Source organism: Citrus sinensis, chromosome 2 (assembly GCF_022201045.2).
Source record: "Citrus sinensis cultivar Valencia sweet orange chromosome 2, DVS_A1.0, whole genome shotgun sequence".
Taxonomy (NCBI): domain Eukaryota; kingdom Viridiplantae; phylum Streptophyta; class Magnoliopsida; order Sapindales; family Rutaceae; genus Citrus; species Citrus sinensis.
Genome location: NC_068557.1, coordinates 9,950,890 through 9,975,461, shown reverse-complemented (window position 1 = coordinate 9,975,461; position 24,572 = coordinate 9,950,890). Strand labels below are relative to the sequence as shown.

Below are 24,572 nucleotides of genomic sequence, written 5' to 3'. Positions count from 1 at the left end.
TGCATCAAGAAATTAAAACCATATCTTTCTTCTAATTCTTTGCTTCCCAAGTAATTTTGATTATTTTTAAGACGCATTTTGCCTTGGTGTTCGGCAAATCTGACTTCCTTTAAAGTATTACGCACATCTCTTGCAATCAACTTATGTGGAAATATCTCTTCATCCGCCCTCGTGCATCTGACATCCATCGATCGCCGCACTCGGACTTTCAAATTCCAATTCCACTTGAGCCATTTTCAATCTTTCAAAACTCAAATATACGAGGAGGCAGAGTTACACTCTTTGGCCTTAACAGATAATGTAACTGAACTGATCAGTTACTGATTAGTTTCAAGTTGGTTGGCATCGTTGACATGTCAGCTGAGTCAGCAAGACTAGTTTTTTTGTTGAGTGTTTGTTAGAGCAACTTGTTTAGCAAAACGAATTGTATAGCTCATGCTTAAAGCGTGTGGATCATTTTAGATCTATATACAAATATAAGTGTAATTAGCAAATGCTACACAAGTTTCAAATTCGGTTTACTCTCAAATCAATTCATCTTTCTCTCTGCATTTTCCTTTCATTTCTTTTATTTTCTGAGCTTCCAAACAAGCACTTTAACATGGTATCAGAGCTACGATCTATAAGCTTACGAAACACCTTCTATTTCATCTTTCACATTCATAGCACCGATCAAACTTGACTGATCGAACTACACGATCTGGAAATCTGAAATCCTTTCTTCAGCACGTGGTGATGAACTTGAAGGTGTTCTTGATGGCTCAAAGATTAGTCCGGATCAGTTTTTTCGTAGCTGATCTGGAAAGTTCAACATATAAATCTGAATCTCAACGGAATTTAGTATTCACGGCTTGGAAGAGACAGGATTGTAGTGAAATGATCTGCTTTATTGCCTCACAAGATCAATCACTGCCCAGGATCTTTGAACAAGATTAAACCAAGTTGCACACTTCACAAGGTTGAAAACCAGAAAACTCAAACTTGAACTCCAGAAACAACAATCACAAATCAAGTTCAAACTAAAAGAAAACGATTCAGGGTCAAATAAGAAAGAATAGAGAGAGATTTACGTGGTTCAGTTGTCCAAAAATGGCACAACCTATATCCAGGGGAGAAGCCTTTTGATTGGCTTTTATTGATTAACAATGGAGATCGTTTTCACAGAGCAATACAAGAGATTACAATGAATTGCTTAGAACCAACCCTCTCTTCTTCCTCACTCTGACTTACTTTCTAATTCATTCCCAAAGTGCCCCGTTACTCAGCTTTATAACTGCACCAGTTACAGGAACCATAAACCCAGAAGGCACAGCTAGCTGACACGTGGATAACGAAATTAACAACCTTAAGTTAAGGCTGCTCACATGACTCTCACATGTATCACTTAAGTGATGCTCGAAACGGCATGTCAAAGTTGCCGTTTTGAAGTTAACTGATTATAAGTGAAACATGTGTTTCTCTACGCGACTCCAGCATATAACATCCACATACAAAACATTGCCATTCCAGCCTTCAGAGTTTGATTCACCAACATCCTTCACAAGGATTAACTGCTGCTAAGCTGGTTGACGTCCTCAATCAGCCTTGTGATTCTTAGCCTTGTGGTAAATCCTAAATCTCTTTCGATTTTCTTACTCGAATGGTGTTCTACGTGGTCAAGGTAATTAAACAACAGGCTTTGGGGTGCCTTATGTTAATTATTGCTGTTTTAGTTTGATTATAATTCTCTGCAGAGTCATGTAACATTGCCTGAAATTCCTGCCCGAATTAATTTTCCTTCTTGGTAAATGAAGTTGATTTTTTCTTTCTTTACAAAAATTAATCTTAAGTTGTTCAAGTATCTTTAAATGATTTCCAAGCAAATTCGTTTTATTGACCAGTCGGATTTAAATCTTTGGCAGGTGGAGTTAAAAAACTAATTATAGTAGTAATTAGCAAAAAAAAAGGTTAATTTGATTGATTAAAAAATATTTTGATGGTGGAAAAAACCAAATATATGCAGAAACATAGTCACATTCTTTGACGCTAAAATTCCAATTAATTTCTATCTCATTGTCTGGTTATGGAGATGGCGGCACATTTCCCAAATTCCTCTTCCACCAACATGACTTGGAGTATGTTGACCTCTCACACAACTTGAGTGGGGAATTTCGAAAGTGGTTGTTAGAAAATAACACAAATTTACATACACTTTATCTATCCAATAATTCTCTTTCAGGACCTTTTCGGATGCCAATTCATCATCTCGTACAATTAACATTTTCATATATCTCTAACAATTTCTTCCAAGGCCAGATTCCAATAGATTTTGGAGCATAAGGGAATTAAACTTCTTTGGAACTTCCTTCAATAGTAGCATTCCCTCCTCATTTGGCTATTTGCACGAATTGCGAAATCCGGACTTATCTAGTAATTAATTGACTGCTGAAATCCCTGAACACTTGGTGATAGGTTGCCTTAACTTGGAATTACTTGTGTTATCAAATAACAGTCTACAAGGTCATATGTTCTCTCGAAATTTTAACTTGCAAACTTGTCAAGATTAAAATTAGATGATAATCTCTTCAGCGGAGAGATCCCAGAAAACTTGTTTAATTGCTCTTTTTTAATAGGATTGTATCTAAGTGATAATAATATCTCTGATAAGATCCCAAGATGGTTGGGTAATCTCTCATTTTTAGAACATATAACCATGCCCAACAATCATCTCGAAGGTCCAATCCTAGTGGAGTTTTGTCAGCCTGATTCTCTTCAAATTTTGGACATCTTAGAGAACAATTTATCTAGGAGTTTACCATTTTGTTTCAGTCCTCTCTCTATTAGATAAGTCCACATGTCTAGAAATATGTTACAAGGACAACTAGAAAAAGGTATATTTTATAATAGCTTTTTTAAGGTGACATTAAATCTTAGCCATAATCGTTAAAACGGCAGGATTCCTGATTGGGTTGGTACGCTTTCTCAATTGAGCTATCTTATCCTTGCTAATAACCATTTTGAAGGTGAAGTGCCAGTTCAGTTGTGCCAGTTAAACCAATTACAACTGATTGATCTTTCTCTTAACAAATGGTCAAATTCCTCCTTGCTTAGATAATACTACACTCCACAAAGGTTATTATGATTCTTTAGCTCCAACTTCTAGTTTATGGAGGAGTATTTTGTGGGGAAGACAAATCATTTGTGCGGGCTCTAGATGGAGAATTGGAAATGGTCAAGATGTCCATATACATAAGGCTAACTGGATTCCAAAACCTTTTACTTTCAAGCCTGTGATTAAGCCAACATTGCCGAGTAAGGCTCTAGTTTCGGAGTTAATCAATGGTGAGAATTGTTGGGATGAGGAGCTGATATACAGGCATTTTGATAAGATGGATGCTGATGTAATAACTCAAATTCCGTTGCCGAGAAGATCAAGGGAGGATGAACTCATTTGGCATTTTGGAAAGAGTGGCCAATATACTGTTAAAAGCGGTTACCAGACAGCACTGAATATTAGATTTCCAGCCATGCCTTCAAGCTCGGAGTTTTCGAAAAATGAGTGGAATATCATTTGGTCTCTTGCTCTGCCGAAGAAGATCAGAATATTTGTTTGGAGGGCAGCCAAAAACTTGCTTCCTTCAGATGAGAATTTGTGGAAGAGGAAGATTGTCCAAGAGCCTACCTGCCAGCTTTGTAAAATGGGAATAGAGAATGTGTTTCATGCCTTAGTTGATTGTAAAGCAGCCAAGAAGGTTTGGAGATTATCCCTTTTTGATAATGATATTCAAGCAGCCCCAGGGCAGGATATTTTGAGCTTGTTGCATGGCGTGAAAAGAATGAGAAGCAATGCAGATGTAGATTTGTTTGCCGCGATGCTCTGGGCGAAGTGGAATGCAAGGAACCAATGGCTGTTCAAAGGAAAGCGAGAGAACCCCCAATCTGTTGTGGCTAAAGCTGAAGCTGTGATGGAGGCTTATAAGAGAGTGCAGCCTTCAGCTGATGTAAGCCATGGAAAGCAGTAGAAAGTGGCTCAGCTGGGATGGAATCCCCCTCAAGAAGGTTTTGTTAAGATCAACACTGATGCCGCTACCAACTCAGAAAAGAATCTTGCTGGGCTGGGGGCTGTGATTAGAGATGAAAATGGGCAAGTGACAGCAACTGCGATCAAGGTTTCAAAATTCCATGGAAGTGTAGCTTATGCTGAGGCAGAAGCTATGGAATGGGGCTTGCAGGTGGCAAAAGATGCGCATGTGAAAGATGTAATTATGGAGTCAGATTCGCAAGAAGTAGTTAGCTTAGTAAACAACAGACAGGGCAGCAGATCCGAGATCTATTGGGTAGTATTGGAAATTCAGAAATTGAAAGAAAGCTTCGATCATGTTAGTTGTGTGTATACACATAGATCTTGCAATGCCATTGCCCATTCTCTAGCTAAATTAGCTTTAGAGAAATGTGAAACTGTTGTATGGAAGGGTTCCTACCCTCTACAAGTCATGTATCTGTTATCTTCTCTGAATTAATAGAAATTTCTTTTCAAAAAAAAAAAACTTCTAGTTTATGGGATCTAGCTAATTCATATAGTCGTCCTCCTCCAAATTCGAATATTAACTACAATGGGCCTCCATTGGAAAAGATGGAAACTATAGTTTTCACAACGAAGGAAATATCTTACTCTTATCAGGAGAAACCTCTCAATAGTATGTTTGGCGTTGATCTCTCTTACAATAAATTCACAGGGGAGATTCCTCTTCAAATTGGATACCTCTTCAGGATTCGTGCCCTGAATCGGTCCCACGACAACTTGATAGGATCAATCCCACCAACATTTTCAAACCTCAAGCAAATTGAAAGCTTGGATCTTTACAACAACAAATTCAATGGAAAAATCCCTCCTCAGCTCGTGGAACTAATTGCACTGGCTGTTTTCACAGTGTGGTATACAATAACTTATCAGATAAGATCCCAGAGTGGACGGCACAATTTACAACGCTTAACGAGAGTAGCTACAACAGAGTGGACGGCACAATTTACAACGCTTAACGAGAGTAGCTACAACAGAGTGGACGGCACAATTTACAACGCTTAACGAGAGTAGCTACAAGGGAAATCTTATTCTTTGTGGACTGCCATTGCCCAGGAGTTGCAATGAAAACAGATCACTATCATCAAAGCCAGAAGATGATGATCATTGTTTCGTTGACGTGGGCAGTTTCAACATCACTTTTATAGTATCTTATGTAATTGTGCTACTATGAATATTTGGAGTTCTATACATTAATCGTTACCGGCGTAGAAGATGGTTTTATCATGATGAGATTTGGCCATTTGGGTGATCTCCTGCTACTATTTTTTTAAAGACCATCTTATCCCAACAAGATTCTGCCATGGAAATGATTAGTTCATTGCATATGTGCCTTTATTAATTCAATATGTGTTACAGCTGAATAAAATTATGTGGTGCAAATCAGCCAAAAACTTTAAGTTATAAACATCTGCCGACATAACTCGTCTTTATTGCATAGGGCACTAGCTTGCTACCCAAGTAAAAACTAAAATATCTTGTACATTTCTCCTCCCTCTGAGATTTAACTTAGCTCGTTTTGGACACTCATTGTGGATGGTTTGCTTAACTATGCTTAAGATTTTTGTTGTTGTCATGATTCTGATCAATGTTGCCACCGTAATCAAGGTTCATTTTAATGAGCTGTTAGTGAAACAGCTATCCATTTATAGTTTATAATTGAATAACCAGTGATCAATTAATTAATTATATGTGTGTGTGTGTGTAAGTTTGGATACAAACTCTATATCCCAACTTTGTAAACATATTATTACTCATTAAGATATATAGTTTGTATCAAAATTGACGTCTCTTATGGTGTATTTTATAATTTTAGTTTAATAGTCTATATTTATACTGGTTCTTGTCCAGTCAAATACTGTCTCTGTTTTTTCCTTCATTAACATAAAATGAACCATATACATAAATTGGATTGTAAATTTTATAACTTCCATAAATACTTATTATACTCTTTTATCTTCTAATTATGAATGTCACGTTATATGCCATATATTCTTTCCAAATCTCTGGTTCTTAATTCAGGAGACTTATTAAAACTTTAAAAGCTAACTGTTCCCAAGTGCAGAAACGACAGCATTAATAATTAACTTCCCTTTTAATTCTCACTTAATTATTTTCTACAACTAAAACGGATTTTAAGCATCCCTTAATATTAATGCTCAGTTGTTTTCTTTATAAGTTTTAACCCATTTAAGACTTGTTTAGGGATGGCCCATTTTATTGTCGAAACACTGTAATACACCAAACTAGTTGATATTTGGACTAGAATCTCTAAGATGGTGTTGAGAAAAATAAAGTCTCCATATTGTATCATAATTTTTTTTATCATGCTCATCATATTCTTGCTTTCAAACAACTCTTGTAACCCAACAACAGGGACTGTCAAAACAAGGCCACTCTGGCTTCAATCCCCAGTAAGGTTTTTATTTTAATTTTCTTTTTTTATCTTAATAACTGATTTGGAGCAATGATATCCAAAGAAAAAAGGGAGATAAAACAGGCCCGTTTCGTGTCTGATTTTATCATCTTTATGTGTGATATCATTTTTAATTGATTTAATAAGTTTCTTTTTGGGATTTTGTCAAATGGGTATTTTTATATTTGTTTCACATGCATAATGTAGCATCAGGAATTTTAGAAGGTTAATTCCTTCAATGTCTTCGAATGTTCTATTCTTTTAAGTTAACAATTATGTTGTTTCTACGTCCTTAGGGATTTTTTTACAGATGAGTTGAAGAATCTGTTAACAAGAACAACAATGGAAGACATGAAAGTGATAGTGACCATGGTTGGCCAAGAATGGGCAAGTCCTGGATCCATTCTTGATCTCTTCCTGGAGAGTTTTCGCAACGGCATGGGAACTAAACCCTTATTGAATCACCTGTTGATTGTTGCCTTGGACAACAAGGCATTTGAGTACTGCAAGTCCGTGCATCCCCATTGCTTCTACCTCTCTAACTCTTCAATAAGACATGCTAGGAATAAGCAATTGTCTCTACCTCTACTCAAGAACAATTTCTGGATAGAAGTGACTGAACTGGGCTATAGTTTTGTTTACACTGTAAGGTCCTTCACAGATTTTATAATTGCATTCCTTTAACGCGTGCTCTAAGGACACTTGTAATGCGTGTTCATGTAATAAATCATAATAATGAAATTTTGTGCAGGATGCAGATGTGATGTGGCTTCGAAATCCAATTCCACAGGTTGACGGTTTAAAGCCAATAACAGTTGCATGTGATGTACACCCTGGTGATTTACAAAGCATAAACAACATTATGGATGGGGGATTCTTTTATGTGAGATCAAATAGAGTAACATCAAAGTATTTCAAGTATCGGGAGTTGAGAAGGATTCTGTATACTAATTCTCAAGACCAATCTCTCTGTGAGGAAACTGTTGTAAATAGGGAGCTCTTTAAAACGCTTGAATTGAGGTTCACGTATATGGAGCGCAATCTCTATGGTGGGTTTTGTCAGCAAAATGTAAATACGAGCACAATACATACCTTGCGAGCTAACTGCTGTGATGATACTGAAAGTAAGGTGCATGACCTGAAGCTACTGCTTGAAGATTGGAAAAACTTCACAAAGAAAATCAGCATGGAAGGCTGGTCATCACCATTTACATGGAGAGCTCCTAGCAAATGCAAGGGCTGAAGAAAACTTGATAATGTGCCAATCCAAGTGAGATACTGATTACTAAAACAATACAATTTTATTCTGCATGTGTTCTTCTCTACATTCTCAAGATATTTGAAAATCAAGATGTCTCTACGAAATTAGAAAATCATAGCTTGATATAAGGAAAAACAAAATCACAAGGCATTGAGTCAATCAAACAAAATGGAATTCACTTAATGCAACTTACAAGCAGCAAAGCCTCTCTCAAAGTCAAATTCACAGTCAAATGCAAAAGGTGATCCTAAGAATGAAAGACATGTTGAAATTCGGTCAATAAGGAATGCCTCCTTCTGGCAACTCCCAGTTATCTTCGTCATCATCGTCCTTCTTGGTTGGAGTAGCTTCTTGCCTGTTCTGGACCGGAACTCTAAATTGAGAACGCCTGATCATAAAAATGAGCAAATAAGTAATCTCTATCAAGAAAATCTGTCAGATAAACATGCAAAAAGAAATTCCTCATGGATACAAAAAGCTAGACATCTACTAAACAGAGAAAATATATCAACATGACTTGAGTACCCAAACAATACAGATTTATAGTCACGTAGAAGCCACCATATCACCACTAAAGAAGCAAATGTTGAACAGCATAATATATCAACACCACAGTAAATATAGCCACTTTTAACCGTCCCAAGATATATAAACGAGAGATGCACAAATTAAATAACCCCACATAATGACATAAACAAACAAAAATAACAATTCAGGGGGTAGTTTGCGCTGTATTCTGTAATAGTATACATGCCTGTAAAATACATCTGTGTATATCAATGCAATATTGTATAATTCAGTCTCCAAGAAAAATGATATCAAAAATTTTAGTGCTCCAATTTTTTTGATGAACCAATGCTAAGTGATGAACTGGTACTGTCAAAGTCCCTCTACATTAGATACATTCAATTAGTAGGGGAACCATCGGGAGCTCGCAAAAGACACTAGATACTCGGTCCACACTGCTAAGCATCACTAATCAAATTGCAGTAGCCATCTCTTGATATCTATTAAACCAGCAAATTAGCTTTTCCAATAAGCTAGAATATCAATTATTAGTTCAGACATAACAAAAGGTAGTGCAACAAGCATCAAGAAAAACCCATATTTTTGTTTTTCCTCAATAAATTTTCTCAGAACCCAAACATGAAAAATGGAAAATTGCCCACTTGTTTAAGCCTAACGTACAACAAGCTGTCTCAATTTCAATAAATTTCTGAAATTTATTAAGTATTTCATTCAAAAACTACCAAAAATCTTATCTTTTTCTCTTCATAATCACAAAAAACAAATAAATAAAAAGGAAACCTTCTGCGATTGCGCTTAGCAGCCTCACGAGTCTTTCTCTTCTTCTCATCTTGCTTGGTCTCAAAGAACCTCCTTCTTTTACACTCTTGAATGACACCAGCTCTCATGACTTCTCTTCTAAACCTATTCAAGAGCCTCTCTTCAGGTTCGTTCTCATCAACAACCACTTGCACATTGTATGCAGATTTAAAGAAAAGGGTATTTGCGTATGCAAGAGAAGGGCATATAACTGAGGCCAATTCAGTTGAAGAAGAAGAAGCAGATGATGAGTCGTGACTCTCTTGAGGTTGTGCAGGAGCCACCTTTGAGAACGAAGCATTCTTGGGTTTTTGCTGAGAAGAAAGAGAGAGGTGGTTGGGTTGTGCTAGTGGTGTTGAATTTTTTGGAAGTGCGTTTGAAGGTAAGATGAAGGAGAAGAAATTTGAGAGTGGGGTAGCCATTGATGATGATTACTGCTACTGGTGATGCTCTGCTTGTGGATTTGTGGATTTTGTTCGGCGTTTTTATTCGTTTTGGTCCTATCCTTTTGTTTGTGCTTGGGTTAATGGGTTGACCCGGTTGTTTGTTGGGCCTTTTGTTTCATGCAAAGTGAAGATTTGGGCTTGGAGCTAATAACAACACAACAAATGGGGATTTATTTCATCGTATGGTGAGTAACTGCACATTTGTGAATGATATTGAAGCTGTAAATTAATTAAACTGAAATATTCCATCTAACATTGAGCACCGGATGACGTCTAATAAATCCATATCTCTATTAATGGTGTTGTTTTAGTAAATTAAAGTTTGGAAAAAAAAAAGTATAAAATATATACTTAGATAGTCTTTAATTCAGAAATGATAACACATATCCTATTTAGTTCAATTTTGCCTTTTAACTATAGTGGTCAAACTATAATTCTATCTGTACGTAGTTGTTAAAAAACAGTTAAGTGTGACTAATTCTAAAACATAGATTCTAGAGAATTTATGTGTATATTTGAATAAATTTTAAGATTGTAGGTGGTTTTTTAAGCAAATATCCACGGACCACCTAATATTTTACACTTTGAAAAAAATTCACCAATTTTTTTTCTTTTTTTGGTAGCTGTCCACCTGAAGTTTACAAAATGTATCACTATTTCCACTTTTTTTTCAACAAGATAAGATGATTTAACATAATATTGATAAAATAACTATTTTGTCCCTGAATATAAAAGGACTATTAATTAGTTGTTATTTTAGGTGCTTTTGGAATGAATTGTTATTCTAGATTTATGGAAACAAACTGTAAATTCTAATTTCTCCATAATTAGTTTTATGTCGTTATTTTTTATTGATAGAAACAAATTTAATATTCAAAGTTTTTGATAACTGGTTTTCTGGTTATTTTGAATATATTTTGGATAATTAAGATTGTTTACATTGGTGATTTATTGTTGATATTGTTTGAGGGTGCACTATGAAATGACCAGCCATACCCTGGACGAGGAGTCAGCCTCCTTATAAGCGAGCAGACAAGAGAAGTCTGGTAACAGGTATCCAAGAGCAGGAATTTTCTGCTCAATCACGAGGACGCCCTCTTCTGGACCATAGCACGAGCAGGCCTCCTGCTAGGAGCCGAGAGCCTTTCCTGCTAGAGATCAGGGTCGGCAGACCCAGTCCATAACGCTTAACGAGATGTGCACTTCTATCCGAAAATCCAGGTACGAAACCCACTCACCCGCAACTACGATATTCAAGCATCCACTTCCGGGAGCTGGGGGAGGTGATGGACGTGGATCGTGGTGATTCGGATTCGTAGGAAGGCTATAAAAGAGGTAATCAACAAAGGTAAAGGGGTTAGACACTTTTACATTAGAACCTAAGAAAAGAGAGCATTTAGGGGGAAACGAGAGAAAAACTCATAGGTATTCCACTGCCTAAGAGATCATTAGAGAGCCACGAGATCAATGGCCGAGTTTCCCAAAAAGTAAACCTAAATTTCTGACTTGAGCGTCGGAGGGTTTACGCCGGGAAAACTCTCGACATGCTTTGACCAGTTTTTGTGTGCGCAGGAGTCTACTAAGTAAAAGTCATAAGAGGCATAGCTCTGCTCAGTTAGAAGAGTTACGTGAAGTACCCTCAGTTGGTCGTGAGTTCAGAAGTTGAGGAGAGATCCTGATCGCAGACGAGTAGACACCAGAATCTCGCATCAATATTTTGGCGCCGTCTGTGGGGAGCTGAACAAAAAGCTTCCATCAATAGAGAGAAGAAAGAGAAAAAGAGTGGGGAGACAATGGACATAGGTGGGGGTAGTGCCTAAGGGGATGATTTGAGGCTTAACGAGTCTGACATTGAGAGAGATAGCTAACGAAGCACGAGAAAAAACAATGTATGAGCGGATGGAATTGATGAAAAAACATATGAAGACTCTGACAACCATCTTACATGAGTTGAGAAATGAGCAAACGGGAATTCAAGAGGAATGGATGAGAAGTGGCGAAATAACATCAGGGCACGTTGACAGAAGGAACAACGGTAACACGATGAGATGTCGGAACTAGAACGAGATCAGGTTGCGGCACGTGACCCTAGTCGTGCCATGCAGCTGGAGAAAGAAGTGCGTAAACTAGCGTAGATTATAGATGACATACAGGGACGGAGCAGAGCACCTGGTTGGAGGATAATGCTCGATTGTGAATCCCCCATCTCGGCAGAAATCATGAGTACAGTCATCCTAAGGGATTTTTGTTTCCCCGACCTCAAGTACTCAGGGCGAACCGATCCATTGGTGCACATAGAGCGTTTCAATAACATAACTAGGGTGCAAGGATTATCTCAAGTCCAAAAGTGCAGGGTGTTCCCGCTGTCTATAGAGGGACAAGCACGTAAGTGGTACCGGAAGCTTCCTCGGGGGAGTATCAAGACATTCGAGCAGATGTGCCAAGAATTTACAGAGCAGTTTCGGGTGGCAATGGCACCTGAAGATGACATGACAGAGCTGACGAGCATGAAGCATGGAGAGGATGAAACTTTTCGAGAGTTTATCACAAGGTTCCATCGCGATGTCCTCGATCTAGGAGCCTTCAACCATCCCCAAGCATTGAGGGGACTAAAAGAATGAGTAAGGATAGGACGCATGTGGTACAACTTGAGGAGTCCAGCAATTTAGTCATATTCCGCCGCCTATGAGCAGGCCAAGAAGGACATAGAAATCGATGAAGAAAAGGCAGTAAGGATCAAGACAGATCAGCTAGAAGGGTTGAGGAGAAAAGAAAAGAAAGCCCCACCGGGAAACGGGCCGATTAAGCGGAAGGACCATTATGCCCCAGGTGACGGTGTAGGAGGCTGGGTCACCTCTTACCAACCTCACCAGAGGCCACCCCAATATTAACGTAGCAGGATGCAATCTCCTTGCTCACCAGCTAGAGTTCCTGGAGAAGTCATGATCAGACATACAACCATCCTTATTAACACCCCACGATGGCTCACTACCCACACGGTGTGAGAACTAGCAGACCAGAGGCACCGGTGCCCCTTCCAGCTCAGAACAGCACCAATGGGGAAAGGGCAATGCATATGATCAATCAGAGCCAAAGTTATGAGCGGTATACTTCCTTGAAAGTGCCCTTGAACGAGGTGTATGAGGCCATAAAAGACCGGGGATTGTTGTATCCCCCTACCCCAATAGCAAAGTTACCCAGTGTTGTACAAATTTTAATGTACTCGCAAGCGCACGAATCTATTGTAGAATAGATCAATGGTGACGAGTGTCGATCCCACGAGGAGGTGGATTTTAATTGTGTAGAATTAATTTTGTGAATGGGTGATTGGATTTGTGGTGGAAATGATTTGGAATATGCTAAAACTTAAATTCAAATGGTGAGAATGAATTCTAAAATTGATATTGAAATGGTGAGAATAAATTGAAAAGAATTCTATTGAAATGGCATACTTAGGTATCTGGATCCGTATCAACATGCATCATGGGCTAAATATTCATTATTAATGCCAATTAAATCATGAGGGGGGAATCCACACCTCATGAACCACACTCTAATCAATATGGTGCTAAGGGCTTATCGTGCCAAATAATAATAACCTTGTACTAGGGAGCTAGCGAAACCAGGGCGGTACTAGACAAGAGTATTATTATTTGTCAACGAGAAGTCAAAACATCCATAAAAACTAGAGGGGAAGAGAAAATAAATTTACCAAATTAAGCCCATGACACATGTTGAGACTTCACCTTCAACCCAAGCTTGAAAGAAAATTAGCCACTCATAATTGAACTAGGGGCAAAATGAAAATTTATTAAAATACAAAGAAAATACAAGATGGAGAAGGAATTACAGAAAATGAATTCCAAAAATAAATTCAGAGCTATCAAATTAGGGGGGAGAGGCCCCCTTTTTATAGATACATGGAGTAAATCATGGCCATCGGATTAAAAACAGTTTGGACGCTCAGGATTGCGCCACGTCATCAGTCAACAGTACGCGGTTTGACCACGCGGATGAACAGTAACACGGTTTGACCCAGATGAACAGTAACGCGGTTTGACCCGGATGAACAGTAACGCGGTTTGGTTGAAAATAATCCTGTGTGATGCATGTACCGTACGCGAGATTTTTCGTCCACTGATATGCTGCCACGTCACCATCAACAGTACATAAGAATTTTAGCCCAACAGGATCGTGACACCTCATCAGTCAATGCCACATGATCGGTCAATGCCACGTCATCATCCATCTATGTGAACAGTGTCGTGAACAGTACCGTACATGTGAATAGTACCGTACATGTGAACAGTGCCATTTTTCCTTTTATGCTCCTCCTAAGGTTTTCGACCGTCCTGAGTTCAAAAGTGATGTCCGTTTTGCCATCTGATCTCTCGTTTATTGTGAAATGACTATGATGCCCCTAAAATACATAAAATACTTAATTAAAATAAAACACACGGAATTAAATCAAAAGAAGGTTAAATTCATAAAAGTAAAGGTGTTAGTAAAACTTGTAGTGTAAAATGACGATTTTCTCCTTTATAAATATACATTTTCTAACACTCAACACCCAGCATGAGAGATAAGAGATGGTTTTGTAAGTTCCATGGCACCCATGGTCATACCACGACCAAATGCAGGGATCTCAAAACTCAGGTGGAAGATTTAGTGAAGAATCGCTACCTGGACGAGTTCGTAGATGGAGCTATCCCGATGGTGGGTTCGTCATGCGAAGAGGAGCAAAGTAATAGAAACATGGGCCACGAGCAACCGATAGTAAGGGTAATTGCTGAGGGCCCAACGTTGGCAGGAGACTCTAACAGATCGATGAAGAACTATACTAGGTATGTCATGACTAGCAAAGAAATGTTCTTCAATACCCCGGCAGCCAAACGAGCAAGAATCAGGCAGGTGCCGATCATGTGGACGGATGAAGGATGAAGAGGGAGTTCTATATCCATATGATGATGCATTAGTCATTAAAGCCACCATTGCCAGTAAGAGGTTTGACCGGATCCTAGTAGATACAAGAAGCTCGGTTGATGTCTTGTTCAAGTCAACTCTAGAGGAAATGGGAATAGCAAATCTGAAGTTAGAGCACACCAATACCTCCTTGAAGGGGTTCGGTGGAGAAAAACTAGTTCCACTAGGCATAATTGAGCTGCCCATCATGATAGGCAGCTCCCCGTCAGAAAAGACTATGATCTTGGATTTTATGATTGTCGATGAGGAGAGCCCTTACCAGATGATTCTAGGCAGCCCCTTTTTAAGGGTGAGCAAGGCAGTACTCTTTAATCACTACTTAGCTCTCAAGTACCATGTGAATGGAGTAGTGGGGGTGGTACAAGGAGACTAGAGAATTTTTTGAAGCTGTTACTCCACAGCAGCAAGAGAGGTAATGCAGATCACATCGCTTGATATTCGAGGGGAAGTCAAGGATGGCAGACAAGAGCCAGTTGAGAAGCCGAGAACAGTAAACTTGGAACAATGTGACTCAGGAAAAACAATCTGAATTAGGTCGAGGTTTAAAGAAGAGCTGAAGCAATAGCTGGTGCATTGTCTGCGGGCTCACGCAGATGTGTTCGCTTGGACAGATGATGACATGCCAGGAATCGACCCTGAGGTAGTCTGCCACAGGTTGACAATAAAGAAGGGTACTCAGCCGGTAAGGCAAAGAGAATGTGCTTCAACTAGAAGAGGTACGAAGCGATAAATAGCGAGATAGAGAAACTCTTGAAGGCATGGTTCATTTAGGAAGTCAACTAGCCCAAATGAATATCGAATGTTGTTCTAATAAAGAAGGTTAATGGCAAATGAAGGATGAGTGTTGATTTTACTACCTTAACAAGGAGTGCCCGAAAGATAACTTTCCCCTACCAAAGATCGACCAGCTGGTTAACTCGACAATTGGGCATGGTCTGCTTAGCTTTATGGACGCATCCTCGGGATACAACCAAATCCCAATGTTCGAGCAGGATGAGGAGAGCACGGTGTTTATCACTAACTAGGATTTGTTCCGTTACAGAGTAATGTCGTTTGGTCTTAAAAATGCGGGTGCCACATACCAGAGGTTAGTGAACAAAATCTTTAAGTCGTTGATTGGAAGAACAATGGAGGTATAAGTGGACGACATGATAACTTAATCAAAAATCCCGAGTGAACGTGTCAAGCACCTCGAGGAGATATTTGGGCTTTTGAGGAAGTATAAGACAAAGTTCAACCCGAAGAAGTGTGCCTTTGGAATCGAATCAGGAAAATTCCTTGGATTCATGGTGAGCCATAAAGGGATTGAGGCGAATCCTAAGAAGATCCAAGCAATCGTGCAGATGAGATCCCCTCGCAACCTGAATGAAATATAGAGCCTCACGGGGAAATTGACAGTATTGAGTCTGTTCATATCCAAGGCGACGGATAAGTGTCAAGCCTTTTTTCAAGTGATAAGGAGAGGAAGGAAAACAGAATGGACCCTCAAATGCGAAGAAGCCTTTCCAGAAATTGAAACAATATCTGCAGCAAACACCCTTGTTGTCCACACCGCAGGAGGGGGACATGTTGTTCCTATATTTAGCGGTATCAGATCATGCTACGAGCTTGGTTCTAGTAAGAGAAGATGAAGGGGTTCAATATCCAATATACTACACAAGCAAGGCCCTGCTCGATGCCGAGACCAGGTACCCGCTGTTGGAGAAATGGGCACTTGCTCTTGTAGTAGCTGCTCGAAAGCTGAGACCATACTTTCAACCATTCCTCGTTCGGTAATAACAAACCAACAGCTGCGGCAGACGCTGCACAAGCCGGATGCTTCTGGTCGGCTAGTGAAATGGGCTATAGAGCTAAGCGAGTTCGATATAAGTTATAAACCCCGAGCAGCAATAAAAGTCCAGGCAATGGCAGACTTCATGGCAGAATTCATAAGAGCCCGAAGTAGGTTTCGACCAGCCGGGTGCTGCTACAATCAACGACGAGGATCAGGTCTGGCGGGTGTCGGTGGATGGATCTTCAGGGTAGCAGGGTGCCGGAGTAGGGATTGTTTTGGAAGGCCAAGAAGGGGAGGAGATCTCTTATGCTATTAGATTAGAGTTTACGGCCACAAACAACCAGGCAGAATATGAAGCTTTAATAGCGGGGCTAGAATTGGCTAAGGCAGTGAAAGTGGATAGGGTAAAAATCTGAACCGATTCCCAGTTGGTTGCCAACTATGTCAGTAAAAGATTTCAGCCCAGAGATGGGAAGATGGAATAATACTTAAAGAAAGTCACACAAATGATTGAGAAGTTTGAATCAGTGGACGTAGTGCAAATTCTAAGGGAGGAGAATTATCGAGCAGACATCCTAGCCAAAATGGCAGCTGTAGCAGACCCAAAAATGTCCAAGTCAATCCCTTTGAAGGTGAAGTCTTGCTCTAGTATCGAGTAAAATCCGGAGGTGATGGGGATAGAACAGAAGTGCTCGTGGATAAACCCCATAATCTCATACATCCGGGATGGGGTGTTACCAGCAGATAAATTACAAGCACGGAAGATCAGAGCTCAAGCGTCAAGGTACACAATAATTGATGGGGTGCTATATCGGCGAAGGTACATTCTGTCGTTCCTTCTATGCTTGGACGTGGACAATGCGGATTACGTACTAAGGGAAGTGCATGAAGGGGTTTGTGGAAACCATTCTGGTGCAAAATCCCTTGCCAACAAAGCTCTTAGGTAAAGGTATTTCTGGCCGAATATGCACCAGGACGCACAGTAGAAAACTAGAAGTTGCATGAGTTGCTAGAGTTTTGCCAATTTCTCCACCCAGCCACCAGAGAAGCTCACTTCTATGGCCTCGCAATGGCCATTTGCTCAATGGGGAATCGATCTTATTGGGTCGTTGCCAAAGGGACGGGGGGCAGCTACGCATGCAGTAGTAGCAATAGACTATTTTACAAAATGGGTCGAGGTAGAAGCCCTCAACAGAATCACAGAGAAGAAAGAGGATTGATTTTGTATGGAGGAACCTGGTGTGCCGATATGGGATCTCTTATGCCCTGATAGCAAACAATGGCAGGCAGTTCGACAATCATAACTTCAGAGAATTTTGTCAGAACCTCGGAATAGAGCTGAAGTTATGCTCGCATGCTCACCCTCAGTCTAATGGACAAGTGGAAGCAGCCAACAAGGTTATCAAGAGGCTGTTGAAGATCAGGCTAGAAGCAAAGAAGGGAGAATGGGTTGATGAGCTACCAGGGGTGTTATGGGCATACAAGACAACCCATAAAACAGCAACCGGCGAAACTCCGTTCACTTTGGCCTTCGAACATGAAGTCGTTGTGCCCGTGGAGATAGGGGCAGCCACACACAGAACTTATCACTTCGATGAGCATGAAAACAACGACCAGATATACTTAAATCTAGATCTGCTGACTGATAAGAGAGAGCAAGTATCCAACCGATCAGCCGCCTACCAGCAAAGGGTTGCACGTTATTACAACCAAAATGTGCGTGTACGACAATTCAAGGTCGGCGATTGGGTACTTAGGAGGGTGAATCAGAACACAAAAGACTCGACACAATAAGTAATCGGTCCTAACTGGGAGGGGCCATATAGAGTCAAACATGTGGCTGGACCCGGAGCCTATAAGCCCGTTCGCTCTGATGGCCACGAAGTGAAATGACCGTGGAATGCAGCGCATCTCAAGAAATACTTCCAGTAAGACCCAATAATGGTTAAGAGTTATTTATATTCATTCCTCTTGTTATTTGTTTTATATATTCAGTCAATTTCCTGTAAGTCGGCTTTCTTATCAATGAAGTCTGGAGGAATTTCATTCAATTATTATCGATGTAAAAAAATAATAATTCTAAAGCATGCAAAGGTTCCAAAGTCTCAAAGTCTAGTCAATAGCGAGACCGAAAGCCAAGCATGCTAGGATCTACTCGACTAAGCGATGGCGAGCAGACCACCAAAAGTTCTAAAATGTTTCTAAGGCATGCACAGGCGCCAAAGTCTCAAAGTTTGGTCAATGGCGAGACCGAAAGCCAAGCATGCCAGGATCTGCTCGACCAAGCGATGATGAGCAGACCACCAAAAGTTCCAAAATGTTTCTAAGGCATACAAAGACTCCAAAGTCTCAAAGCCTGGTCAATGGCGAGAGCGGAAGCCAAACATGTTAGGATCATCTCGACCAAGCAATGGCGAGCAGACCACCAAAAGTTCCAAAAAGTTTCTAAGGCATGCAAAGGCTCCAAAGTCTCAAAGCCTGGTCAATGGCGAAACCGGAAGCCAAGTATGCCAATATCTGCTTGACCAAGCGAAGGCGAGATGACCACCAAAAGTTCTAAAAAATTTCTAAAGCATGCAAAGGCTCCAAAGTCTCAAAGCTTATTCGATGGCGAGACTGGAAGCCAAGCTTGTCAGCATCTGCTCAATCAAGTGCAGGCAAGCAAAAAAAAAAAAAAAAAGAGCGAGAGGCAAAGCAAACAAACTAAGGAGTTTTATTAATTTGACAACAACAGTAAAGAGTTGATAATCTCGACATACAACGTTCCAAAAAGAAATCTATAACACATTCAAGAGGAAGGATGGTCAATAAGTAGAGTTGTTTCTGCTGGTTGGTTAGCTTGGGGAGCAAGAGGTGTGTCACCAGTTGCGCCCGGGGGGGTACTCGCCTCGGCAGCATCAATAGGGGCTCCTCAAGAAGGAGAGGTTGCCTCATTGGTTGCAATTGGCTCCAATCCTTCGCCAATTTCTTTGGCTGCTTCCTCGTCCATGTATTCAGCTACACTAGCAGCAATCTCATCCATCTTTAGATCAGGATGCTATTTCCCAAGGACGGCCATGATGCACCGATAAGAATGCCGAAGCCCCTGGTCGTACTGGTTGTCAGCTTCCTTCTCTAAGTTTTTGACCTGAATCTGGTGAGAAGCATTGAGGGATTCGAGCTTAGCTTCGTAAATAGCCTTTCGTGCTTGCAAGTCCTCCTTAACCTTATTCAGCTCATTCTAAAGGGTGATAGCGTTTGTCTGCACGAGAGACACTTGCTCTATCAACTTTAAATTCTCGAGGTTGAGATATCCAACTTTCTTCTCCTCAGCGTCAACTTTGCTTCTGGCTGATTGAATATCCTCTTTCATCTTGCGGTCATAACTGCCAACATTTGCTTTATATTAGGTAGCCATACAACCCAGATGGAAAGCGCTGAATTGCATAGCCCCAACCAGCTCGCCAACAGTACTCTGGTCTATCTTCCTGCAGTCAATGTTTTGGTCCTGCTAGTAGAGACGGGGTAGCGAGACCAGTGCCACTTGTAGTTCCACTAGATTCTCCGACCTTAGGAGGATGGGGTGGTAAAGTCTTCAAAGGAGAGGCTTGCTCGACTCGCTTTCCAGAGGGAGCATCTTTGCTTTGATCTTGCCTTGTAGTAGTGGGCCGAGGATGTTTCCCGTTCAAAACCCTAATCACAGCGTCCTCCATAATGTGAGCTGCAGGGACTAAGTGAGATTCGTCGATCAAGCTGCAAAGAGACAATAGATCTCTACACGGGCAGGAGTTGGCCAATATAGTCTCGACCCACTTGAGTACTTCAGGCTTAAGCTTGTAGTGGAAGCCCCATGAACCTGCAACTTGAACAAAGACCGTGTTAGAAATGGTTCAATCATCAGAACAACTAGTGGTATAAGACATCTAAAGCAAGCAGGCAACCTGAAACTATGAAACGGGAGGGGACGCGAACGTTCTCCCCATCAATCTGTGCCACTTGACCCCAGGGACCCCCAGCAAAAAAGAATTTTCTCTTCCAATTGCCACCACCACCTGTTGGAAGATCAGTTATAGGTTTCCTGGTCTTGGTACTTGAAATGAAATAATACCAGCCGACGTCTTTGGGGCTGCTCTTTAACTGATATAGGTATTTGACCTCATCAACTGTAGGCTCACCATGACCACATTTGTCCCACAAAGCGAACAGACCATAAAGTAACATCCACCCATTAAAGTTAAACAAGCATTTGTATGAAATAAGGTTGTAAGGGGAGCCTCATTCCAAATTTAAAGCTTTCCAGAAACAGGGTAACTAACCCTTGGGAGGTCAACTGGGAGTGTCTTTCTTCCATGAAACTCTAAGGGGTATACCATCAGGGATGTCGTAAACAATTCGAAGTTCTACGAGGTCCTCTACTGTGGTCATACAGGTCATGAGGTCAATAGCATAATGTTCTGCTAGAGCTCTACCACCCAGTTTCCTTTTCTTTTATGGTCGCGATACTCCTGGTGATGATACTTCACCGGAATCTTCACCCGAGTGCTCACTTAGAGTATCCTCCGAACCAGAAGACCCCGCATTGTCGCTATTGCTGGGTGAGGTGGTTGCTTCATGAGACATTCTCCTGGCACTAGTCCATACGCTAGATCTTATCGGCTTTAAAGAGATCCTAAGGTCAAAAGCGAGATCAGCGAGTAGACCAGGCAGGAAGTCTAACTCGTCATCATCAACCTCAATCACTTTCTCTTTGCCTTTTGACATTCCTTAAACTATGACTAAAACAATACCACCAAACGCCATTAAAAAAAAAAAAAGAAATTTTCTACAACTATCCAAGACCGAGGAAATAGAAAAAATACCTGCAGATGTGGCCCGGCAGAATAGAGGCAAGGAAGGTAGCTTCAACTTCAAGGGAGAAAAGTCTCTCAGTCACCGAAGAGGACAAAGAAGACTAAGAGATGAAATTTCATTTTGAAGTTTAGGGTTCCCAAATGAGATACAAACCTTTGGTTTATTAGCATTTAACGACACAAATTCCAAGGATTTTATAACTATTGGTTTGAAATTCAAACGAAGGAACAGATCACTGTCACATCACCCGCGATTAATTGCAACACGACTCTTTAAAGAAAACGGCTGTTGGCAACTGAGAAAAGGGGGTGGGCATAAAAAGCGAGCAATTCCTCCGCTTGAAGTGAAGAAGCCGTATCCTACCTTGAGCAAGCCAGAATTATTGAGTTTCTAGTATTGGTCCATTACATTACTAATACCAGAAACTGGGGAATTGGTGTTTGATGGTGCACTGTGAAATGACCAACCACACCCTAGACGAGGAGCCGGCCTCCTTATAAGCGAGCAGACAGGAGAAGTCTGGTAGTAAGTATCCAAGAGCAGGAATTTTCTGCTCAATCACGAGGACGCCCTCTTATGGACCATAGCACGAGCAGGCCTCCTGCTAGAAGCTGAGAGCCTTTCCTGCTGGAGACCAGGGTCGGCAGACCCAGTCCATAACACTTAACGAGATGTGCACTCCTATCCAAAAATCCAGGCACGACACCCACTTACCCACAACTACGATATTCAAGCATCCACTTCCGGGAGCTGGGGGAGGTGATGGACATGGATCGTGGGGATCCGAATTCGTAGAAAGGCTATAAAAGAGGTAATCAATAAAGGTAAAAGGGTTAGATGTTGTGCAAATTTTATTGAACTTGCAAGTGCACGAATCTATTGTAGAATAGATTAATGGAGACGAGTGTCGATCCCACGAGGAGGTGGATTTTAATTGTGTAGAATTAATTTTGTAAATGGGTGTTGGATTTGTGGTGGAAATGATTTGGAATATGCTAAAACTTAAATTCAAATGGCGAGAATAAATTCTAAAATTGGAATTGAAATTGCGAGAATAAATTGAAGAGAATTCTATTGAAATGGCGTACTTAGGTATCTAGATCTGTATCAACATGCATCGTGGGCTAAATATTCATTATTAATGCCAATTAAATCATGAGAGGGAAATCCACACCTCATGAACAACGCTCTAATCAATATGGTGCTAAGGGTTTATCGTGCCAAATAATAATAACCTTGTACTAGGGAACTGATGAAACCAGGGCAGTACTAGATAAGACTATTATTATTTGTCGACGAAAAGTCAAAACATCCACAAAAACTAGAGGGGAAGAGAAAATAAATTTACCAAATTAAGTCCATGACACATGTTGAGACTTCACCTTCAACCCAAGCTTGAAATAAAATTAGCTACTCATAATTGAACTAGGGGCAAAATGAAAATTTATTAAAATACGTAGAAAATACAAGATGGAGAAGGAATTACAGAAAATGGATCCCAAAAATGGATTCAGAGATATCAAATTAGGGGGGAGATGCTCCCTTTTTATAGATACACGGAGTAAATCATGGCCATCGGATTAAAAACAGTTTCGACGCTCAAGATTGCGCCACGTCATCAGTCAACAGTACGCGGTTTGACCACGTGGATGAACAGTAACACGGTTTGACCCAGATGAACAGTAACGCGGTTTGGTTGAAAATAATCCTGTGTGATGCATGTACCGTACGCGAGATTTTTCGTCTACTGATATGATGCCACGTCACCATCAACAGTACATAAGAATTCTAGCCCAACAGGATCGTGACACCTCATCGGTCAATGCCACATCATCGGTCAATGCCACGTCATCGATCCGTCTATGTGAACAGTGTCATGAACAGTAACGTAGACAGTACCGTACACGTGAATAGTACCGTATATGTGAATAGTGCCATTTTTCCTTTTATGCTCCTCCTAAGGTTTTCGACTGTCCTGAGTTCAAAAGTGATGTCTGTTTTGCCGTTTGATCTCTCGTTTATTGTGAAATGACTATGATGCCCCTAAAATACACAAAATACTTAATTAAAATAAAACACACATAATTAAATTATAAGAACCGTAAATACATAAAAGTAAAGGTTGTTAGTAAGACTTGAAATGTAAAATGACGATTTTCTCCTTTATAAATATATATTTTCTAACACTCAACATTAGACACTTTTACATTAGAACCTAAGAAAAGAGAGCATTTAGGGGAAAATGAGAGAAAAACTCATAGGTATTCCACTGCCTAAGAGATCATTAGAGAGCCACGAGATCAGTGGCCGAGTTCCCAAAAAGTAAGCCTAAATTTCTGACTTGAGCGTCGGAGGATTTACACCCGAAAAACTTCCGGCGTGCTCTGACCAGTTTTTGTGTGCGCAGGAGTCTACTAAGTAAAAGTCATAAGAGGCATAGCTCTGCTCGGTTAGAAGAGTTACGTGAAGTACTCTCGGTTGGTCGTGAGTTCAGGAGTTGAGGAGAGATCCTGGTCGCGGACGAGCAGACACCAGAATCTCGCATCAACAAATATTGTCAAAAATATGATATTCAAAATGGATTATATGAGCAGGGATTCTTGATTTATATTGTAAATCAATTACGAATTAGATAGGGTACTTATTTCGTGACTTTATATCTTTAAATTAGCATGTTTGTTAATTAATTTTGTAGACGTTATTGGTCCCAACAGCTACAAAATGAAATATGTTTTTTTGTCATTTAACTATGATTAACTAGTATTTTTTATGTTCAAGAGTAAAATAGTTATTTTGTAAATATATTGTTAAATCCTATAACGGTTAATGAAAAAGTGGAAAAATGATAATTTTGTAAACTTTAAGTGAAAGACTGTAAAAAAAAAAAGTAATTTTTTTTATAAAATGCGAATTTATTTTATGTACGAAATATATAATTTCTTGCACGTTGCTTCATGTATTTATTATTAAGATTATTTTTTTATCTTGCACTGATTGACACGGTTTTCGTGCCAATGAAATTATGAAAAGATAGCTTTACCAAAACAAACTATCAGACGCAGTAGCTTCAACCAATTACAATCCTAAGAAATTTCCAAAAATATATGCGTATTGTTAATCATATTCTTAAGATTAGATTGAAACGGTTGACAGTTGAAAGTGGAAGTTTTAGGGTTTGATGTGGACATCAATATTATCCCACTAAACCGCTGGATGTTTTGTTGCATGCACCGCCTTTGCTTTCTCATTGGGTTATGACTTTATAAACATATTGCTTTTCTTGAATCTCTCTTCATCATCACTTATTTTTTCTAATCTCAATTACTTTGAACACAAAAATAAAAGAACCAAATGACGGCCTAGTTTTGTTGATGGAATTGGTTTGTTAAAGTCTTTTTATGCGGAACTTGTAATAAAAAATTTCTCTCTAACCAATGCACGTAGATATAGATATATTTTTCTAACTATCAAAGAGA

At 40.0% G+C, this 24,572-nt stretch overlaps 3 protein-coding genes across 3 annotated transcripts; 1 reads left to right on the top strand and 2 right to left on the bottom strand.

Annotated features, from left to right (window-relative positions):
- The first annotated feature begins 6,761 nt into the window (after nucleotides 1-6,761).
- On the top strand, nucleotides 6,762-7,719 carry LOC107175851 (uncharacterized protein At4g15970-like). Its single transcript, XM_025095020.2, has 2 exons — nucleotides 6,762-7,121; nucleotides 7,228-7,719. The coding sequence occupies exons 1-2, from the start codon at nucleotides 6,819-6,821 to the stop codon at nucleotides 7,717-7,719; spliced, it is 795 nt and encodes a 264-aa protein (XP_024950788.2). The 5' UTR covers nucleotides 6,762-6,818.
- Nucleotides 7,720-7,758: 39 nt separating this feature from the next.
- LOC102628693 (30S ribosomal protein S21, chloroplastic) lies at nucleotides 7,759-9,536 on the bottom strand. The gene is made up of 2 exons (XM_006469983.4): nucleotides 9,046-9,536; nucleotides 7,759-8,125 (listed from the first exon to the last, which is right to left on the bottom strand). The coding sequence occupies exons 1-2, from the start codon at nucleotides 9,483-9,485 to the stop codon at nucleotides 8,014-8,016; spliced, it is 552 nt and encodes a 183-aa protein (XP_006470046.1). The 5' UTR covers nucleotides 9,486-9,536; the 3' UTR covers nucleotides 7,759-8,013.
- A 9,641-nt stretch (nucleotides 9,537-19,177) lies between these two features.
- Nucleotides 19,178-20,466, bottom strand: LOC107175852 (uncharacterized). The gene is made up of 4 exons (XM_015527630.1): nucleotides 20,187-20,466; nucleotides 19,768-20,101; nucleotides 19,523-19,631; nucleotides 19,178-19,303 (listed from the first exon to the last, which is right to left on the bottom strand). Exons 1-4 carry the CDS (start codon nucleotides 20,464-20,466, stop codon nucleotides 19,178-19,180), a joined length of 849 nt encoding a protein of 282 aa, XP_015383116.1.
- Nucleotides 20,467-24,572: the final 4,106 nt, after the last annotated feature.